Source organism: Porites lutea, chromosome 1 (assembly GCF_958299795.1).
Source record: "Porites lutea chromosome 1, jaPorLute2.1, whole genome shotgun sequence".
Classification (NCBI taxonomy): domain Eukaryota; kingdom Metazoa; phylum Cnidaria; class Anthozoa; order Scleractinia; family Poritidae; genus Porites; species Porites lutea.
Genome location: NC_133201.1, coordinates 5,313,315 through 5,320,919, shown reverse-complemented (window position 1 = coordinate 5,320,919; position 7,605 = coordinate 5,313,315). Strand labels below are relative to the sequence as shown.

Sequence of the window (7,605 nt, the reverse complement as noted above, 5' to 3'; positions counted from 1 at the left end):
ATATAACATAACATGACACATGTTATGTTAGGTTATATAACATATGTTATGTTATATGACCTTTGTCATGTTATGTTATATAAAATATGTTATATAACATAACATAACATATGTTATATAACATAACATGACATATGTTATATAACATAACATGACACATGTTATATATATATGTTCTGTTCTGTTCTGTTCTGTTAGAACATCAAGCCTGGCAGATATTCAGGCTCTTGTTTTTCTTTTAATACACTCACAGAATGTTAATTGAATTACTGGAGATGGATAGATTTAATACTCATCAGGTAACAATGGGGATTAAAAAGTCAATGAAGCAACAAAATTCGAAACAAAGAGACATATCCCCCCTTAATCAAAGGAATTGTGCTCGTGGATTCTTAGGAAGGTAATCGACAATGCCAAGAATAATAGCCTGAATATATGAATACTTGATGACCCCAAAATTTGGAGTACCCACTTAAATCGGCGTGAAGTTGTAATGTTTGGTTTGTTCGAACAATATGTTTACTCAGCCAGACGTTGGTCCTTTCAAAATTTTATATTTTCCGCTACGCTTAACTGCTGCCTATTGGTCCATTTAACTCATATCCACTGCAGGTAATAGTTTCCATTAATATCTATATATAGTCAAATCAGATATTTACTATATGTCAAGAAAAGCTGCAGCTATCTGTATATAAAAAAATTTCTTCAATATATTAAAGTTCACAAATTTTTTTCGCCATGTTTTTCTTAGATTACCCAGTTACGCCTGAGATTGATATTGTCTTTGCCATCAACACCGCCGCCTCTGACGCAGATAACACCTTCAAGCTTTTAAAAGACGCTGTGAAAAGCATTGTTGACAAGTACAGTCCAGACAAAATACGTTACAGCGTTATCGTCTTTGGTGATTCTCAAACATCCGTGGTGTCTTTTACAAAGGACCCTCAGGATGTAAAGAAGCTTATCAGAATTGTCGACAGGATGCCCCAACCCAGCGGATTACCGGATCTTAAAGAGCTCTTGAAAAAAGCAAAAGATGTTTTTAGAAACGACTCTGGTAGGCCCAAAACGAACAAAGTTTTAGTTGTGCTAACTGACAGTGAGTCTCCGACAACGTCCACCGACATCAAGGAGGCTTCTAAGGTGTTATGGAAGGACGAAATTACAGTCATTGGAGTTGCCGTCGGTCCGAAAGCAAACCTAAGGAAGCTTGAAAAGATGACGCCTGATAAACGTAGTCCGCTGAATGCGAGCAAGGATATGGATCCTAATGACCTGGGAGACAAAATTATGAAAGAAGTGTTGGAAGGTTGGTACACCGCAAATAGAATCAGTTGTTTTAGAAAGAAGGCGTTTCCTTCGCTTGAAGCGTTCATTTTCAATGCCAAAGAAATATAGTATTTTATGTCACAAACGTGTTTCTTACACACGATTAAAACGTCACTACGGCTGACTAGCTACAGATAACAGGTCTAGTACATGTAATTATCATTATATTATGACTATTACATGTTTATCTGTGTGCCCTAGTAATAATTCCCCTCCTCAGTATTATTTTTAACATGGACATTTCTTAAATCTTCGAAAAGGGGCTTGGAGGTAAAGTGCAGGTAGTGACATTATATTTCATGATTAATTAATTTATTTTTCAAGCTACTTTCCCTCTTTATCCTTCTATAGAGAAGTGTCCATCTATTTTTCTGATAGGTGATGTAGAGTTTACGAGCAATCATTCTTTAGAAAAATAGCTTAGAAGCACTACCAAGTGTGCAAAGCTATATATATATGTGTCCAATGGGAATAGGAAAGTTGATATAAGTTTTTTGATTTTCTTGCAGTAATTCCACAAATAGACGACTTGGATTTGGCCTTTGCTATCAGTGCCAACGCTGCCTTAGACTCAGCTGAAAACTTCATGAAAATGAAAGATATCATTAACTGGGTCCTTGACAAGTACGGCGTGGGGAAAATCCAGTACGGTGTTGTCGTTTTTGGAAACACGCCAACGGTTAAAGTGAGGTTCACTCAACCTGTCAACGAAGAACAGCTCAAGAATATACTTCTAAGCACAACTCAAAACAGTGGAGGATCGAACCTTGAAAGAGCTCTAGAGGCAGTCAGAAATCTTTTTGAGTCTTCTCCTCGGCCCGAAGCTAAAAGAGTATTGATTCTTGTGACAGACACACAGTCGGATAGTAATATTGAAGATGTCAAGAGTTCCGCTGAGAGCCTCTGGGAATCCCGAATCAAGGTAATACCGGTTGCCTTTGGCCCGGAAGCGCAACCAGATGAAATCAAGGTTACAACCGCAGATGAGGATGATTTGATCGACGCTCTGAACAACAACGACACTGACGGTATTGCAAAGGAGATCATGGACAAAACCTTAGCAGGTATGTTTTGAAATGCACCTAAACTCCTCACATAACTGCAGCGAAATGCAACTTAAGTGACTCTCGCCACATTTTCAAGAGGTGAATTTCACTCCACGTTCTCAACCAACAGAAAACTGCTTCCTCGAGTTTGCATTGCGGTTGTTTCTGTGTTTTTTTTTTTGCCTCCATATGATTGCTTTTCGCCGGTTAGTTCAATCGTTATTTTTAACGGACAATTTTCGCTTGTCCTATATTTCAGATTTTAATGTTCCAAAGATGGACATCGCTTTTGTCATTAGTGCTACAGGTTTCCAGTCAGATGCAAACTTCAAGAAGATGACAGACACCGTTAAAGAATTCATCGACAGATTTGGGGTTCAGGGAAGGGTACACTACAGTCTGTTAACATTTGGTGATCCGCCCGTGGTACATCTTAACTTCAGTGACAAATGGGACAATTCCAGTGCTTTGAGAGCCTTAATCGATGGTATCCCAAAACCACTGAAGGGTGCTGTGTTAGCTAGAGCTCTCAGTAAAGCCCAAATGTTGTTTGATCCAGCCTCTGGCGTCAGGACAGACGCCAAGAAGATTCTTGTGGTCCTGATCGATAGAGAGTCAGACAGTAGTGCTGAAGATGTTACGAAAGCCTCTGAACAACTGAAAGATGAAGGAATACGAATCATTGCACTTACTTTTGGCGATGACGAGAGCAAAGAGGAAGTGGAAAGAATTGTGCCCGTTAAAGATGACGCTATCAAGCCAAATATTACCGACAAGGGCAGAGATATTGCTAATAAGATTATTGATAACATGCTTGACGGTACGTTTTTAAACTCCGAGGAATTTCTTTTCCAAGCCTTAATTAAACGGAGTAAGCGTTTAAAAGGGTATTTTCCGTAACTGTCGGTGTACGCCAAAAAAGTAAAAAATTTTTCCTGATTTGTACCTCTAGCTCGAAATAGTACTGGGCACTGTTATCAGATAACAAAATGGCTCTTCTTATACACTTGTCTGGGCAATGTGTATAGCCTTTAAAGATCTCCCCTCTGGAAAATAATCGTTTAATACTTACAATAGAGGTGTTTAGTGTTTAGCTTCAGCTTGAGCGATCATGAGCAATTGTACAGCTGTTTTCAGATGGTTAGTTATTTTCAGATGGTAAATAATTCATGCCAACAAAAGACGTCCAAAAACGTCATGTATGTAGCTTGCTTTTGCAATGTTTGCAACAAAGTATACGTGTTTAATTGCAAGTTTTCAGAAATAGCACATGTCAATAACCGGCCAGGTAGGAGCGTAGGAAACAACTAATCTTACCCTTATTCATTTTGTTTAGAAAATCTCCAAATTCCAGAGATTGATTTGGGATTTCTAATAAGTGCTACAGCTGTCTCAGCATCGGACACCTTTAAGCGCATAAAAGACACTATAAATGTTATTGTTGAAGAGTATGGAGTCAGTCGTATTCGCTTTGGTCTCGTAGTCTATGCAAGGGAGGCTGTTCGGGGACTTAGTTTTGGTCAAGAGTCTGCCGACATCGACTCCTTGAAGGCTGCAATTCTCTATATTCAACGTCCTTCTGGGGATCCTAACCTTCAGGGGGCTCTGGAAGCAGCCCAGAAACTGTTCGAATCCGAACCAGCCCGTCCAGGGGTCAAGAAAGTTCTAGTTGTGATCACGGACCAGAAATCCACGAGTCGTGAGGAGGATGTGAAAAGAGCTTTAATACCACTTGAAGAGGAAGACGTTAAAATTGTTACTGTGGCTGTTGGTTCATCAGCTGATCCTCTTGAACTTGAGCGAATTGCTTCTAATAAGGGATACCAGACTGAGGTTAAGAGAGATATGGATCCTGATACAACAGCTGAAAAGATAATGGACAAAGTCTTGAAAGGTATTGGGGTTGTATGAGCTTTATTTTAGAGGCTGTCGTATTGTGTTTTTGGTGTAATAATTTCTATGATTTCGATGTTATCAACTTGTGTTTCTGGCATATACTTATTATTTAAAGTGAAAACGTGTCATCTTCCATTGGTTAATGCATGTGGAATTGTGGAATGATTCTTTAGCAGCTTGTAGCTTACTACTGGTTAACATATCCTACTGTAAAATGTGAATGTATGATTTTCATAGAATTGAACTGCGGAATAAAGAAATGAAGACGCAACTTATGCAGCTGGGGAAAGAAAGCCTAATAATCTTCTTTACACTCATTTCTTTACCCCGCAGTTCAAAGATATGACATTCACATATTCATTAATTCATCTTTATCTTTCCCGGGTATATTATGAAGCAATTTAAGGTGACTCGACCCAGTTTTTTTTGGGGGGTACCCTCCTACTTTGAAGCTCTCTGGTATCCCCACCTTTACTTTTATCGTAAGTCTAACACATAGAATGGATAACATATAGATCAATCTACAATATAACATAAAATATTTGGCGATCGGAGTAAATGTCACGTGGTTATAATGCCACGCCCCTTTGAGGTCTGAGTCGAAAATCTGCTGTTGCAGGCATTTTTTCGTGAAAATCTCTCGGCTACACATAGCGCGCATTAGTGCCTTGCGCTGAACAGAGTTTCACCAAAATCGCAAAGACCCAATTCGAGAAATTCAGCGGTTTCCAAATTTAGGTCATAATTTATGCGAAAATGATAAACAAACTTTACACGGATTATATCTAATAAACTATGAGATTCATCTCTTTATTTTGGGCATCGTTATAACAGATGGGTCCTTGCAAGTCAGCAAAACAATTTAGGGCCTTGTAAATGCGCGCGATTTCGAGCAAAGCAAACATATAGAAATTATAGTTTTCGCTATTTGTTGACGTTTGTTAGCGTTTAAGAGTCTTTCTCACGAAAAAAGCATTTTCTTAAAAATTCGTATTTTTTTTTCCTTCAAATTTTTTCAGGGCCACAATTGATTAACTAACTACCCGGACTCTGAATTTCATGGTCATTGAAAAACTGTGAAATTACCTTCTATAAGCCCAAACTTGAGTAAACATTGAAGATTTTTAGCGTTTTGGCTGAGTTTGTGCTTTGGGAGTTGTCTATTGTTTCTAGTCTGTCATTATACAGCATTCTTGTTCAGCACGCGTGCAATGACCGCGCTTGGCTGACTTCCGAATGCTCACCGAGATATGATCAGTTTGGTACAGTGAGACAGGCCATCGCGTGATACATACAGGTTTAACTCATAATTTTTAATCAATTCTCGTGCTTCTTGTGCCTTTGCAAAAAAATCTAGAAGTGCTACACACTAAATCTACTTACTATTAAAAAAATATCATTTTTTCATATGTTTATTGCAAGCCAATAATTAAACCAACTCGTGACGGGAATATCTCGGTGAGAATTCGGAAGTCAGCCAAGCGTGGTCATTGCACGCGTGCTGAACAAGAATGCTGTATAATGACAGACTAGAAACAATAGACAACTCCCAAAGCACAAACTCAGCCAAAACGCTAAAAATCTTCAATGTTTACTCAAGTTTGGGCTTATAGAAGGTAATTTCACAGTTTTTCAATGACCATGAAATTCAGAGTCCGGGTAGTTGGTTAATCAATTGTGGCACTGAAAAATTTGAAGGAAAAAAAAATACGAATTTTTAAGAAAATGCTTTTTTCTTGAGAAAGACTCTTAAACGCTGACAAGCGTTAACAAATAGCGAAAACTATAATTTCTATATGTTTGCTTTGCTCGAAATCGCGCGCATTTACAAGGCCCTAAATTGTTTTGCTGACTTGCAAGGACCCATCTGTTATAACAATGCCCAAAATAAAGAGATGAATCTCATAGTTTATTAGATATAATCCGTGTAAAGTTTGTTTATCATTTTCGCATAAATTATGACCTAAATTTGGAAACCGCTGAATTTCTCGAATTGGGTCTTTGCGATTTTGGTGAAACTCTGTTCAGCGCAAGGCACTAATGCGCGCTATGTGTAGCCGAGAGATTTTCACGAAAAAATGCCTGCAACAGCAGATTTTCGACTCAGACCTCAAAGGGGCGTGGCATTATAACCACGTGACATTTACTCCGATCGCCAAATATTTTATGTTATATTGTAGATTGATCTATATGTTATCCATTCTATGTGTTAGACTTACGATAAAAGTAAAGGTGGGGATACCAGAGAACTTCAAAGTAGGAGGGTACCCCCCCAAAAAAACTGGGTCGAGTCACCTTAATGACCAGCTTTCCGTTGGCTTGCTACCTTGTTTGGCCAGAGGGCTGCACCGGAGGGCTGCACTGGTTTGGAGGGGCCAGGGTTCAAATCCCGGCAGGCTTTTCGCAACTGCAAAAGTTTCATTATTTAGCTTTGATGATCTTCTTTACATTCACGTTCTTCTGTGTTCTTCATGGAATAGATAACGTTTCTTCATTCTCCTCCCGTCACGTCCATAAGCAATCAGACAATTTCCTAGTCACCGCTGGTTGATGACCTAATTTAACCCATCATTGTTTCTTCACTGTGACGTTGCAAAGCTCATGTCTTCTCTTCTCACATGACTATAGCAAATATTTCTTTTCCTTTTATAATTCGTTCTCGGTTTTTTGTCATCAGATTTACCATTTGTAGCAGACATGGACCTCGCCGTTGTCATAAGCGCCACCTCTCCTAATGCAGGAGTAAATTTTGCAAAGATTAAGGAGATCATCCAGGAAGTGATTGCAATGTCCGGCGTCCAGCGAGTATACTACAGTGTTATACTTTTTGGTCGAGATCCCACAATCAGGATCAGGTTTAATCAACAGTTTACCGAAGATAACTTGAGGCGTTTTATAGAGCTTCTCCCCAGGCCTAGTAGCGGGGTGTCTCTTGACGCTGCATTGCAGAAAGCCAAAGATGCCTTTGATGAAGGGGGTCGTTCAAATACAAAGAAGGTGGTGATCGTTGTAGTGGACCAAAAACCCGACAGTAGTGTCAATGATGTAAAGAAGGCTGCTGGCAAGTTAGAAGAAGACGGCATTAAGGTTATCCCGGTGGCGTTTGGTAAGGACGCAGAACCAGATGAAATGGCAGCTACCACTACAAACAAAGCAAATGTTATTCAGGCCAATGAGACCAGTGATCCAAAGAACGTTGCTAAAGACATAGTCGACAAAGTTGCTGAAGGTATGAAAGAAAAGTGCTATATACCAGCTATGTGTGTATATCAATCCACGGCGTCCATCCACCCTTCTTGGGTAATCTGAAATCTGCAGTTCATTAATGTATATT

The 7,605-nt window shown here is 39.2% G+C and overlaps 2 protein-coding genes across 2 annotated transcripts in view; one reads left to right on the top strand and one right to left on the bottom strand.

Moving 5' to 3' along the window:
• The window catches only part of LOC140936593 (uncharacterized), a 167,774-nt gene that overhangs the window by 84,945 nt on the left and 75,224 nt on the right, over positions 1-7,605 (top strand). Inside the window, exons 66-70 of the mRNA XM_073386122.1 lie at positions 752-1,309; positions 1,839-2,393; positions 2,635-3,195; positions 3,712-4,269; positions 6,949-7,500. Of these exons, the coding sequence (XP_073242223.1) occupies positions 752-1,309; positions 1,839-2,393; positions 2,635-3,195; positions 3,712-4,269; positions 6,949-7,500 (2,784 nt within the window). The remainder of the gene's footprint in view (positions 1-751; positions 1,310-1,838; positions 2,394-2,634; positions 3,196-3,711; positions 4,270-6,948; positions 7,501-7,605) is intronic.
• LOC140943368 (protein LZIC-like) overlaps positions 1-7,605 on the bottom strand; it is a 296,884-nt gene that overhangs the window by 253,254 nt on the left and 36,025 nt on the right. The window lies entirely within an intron of this gene.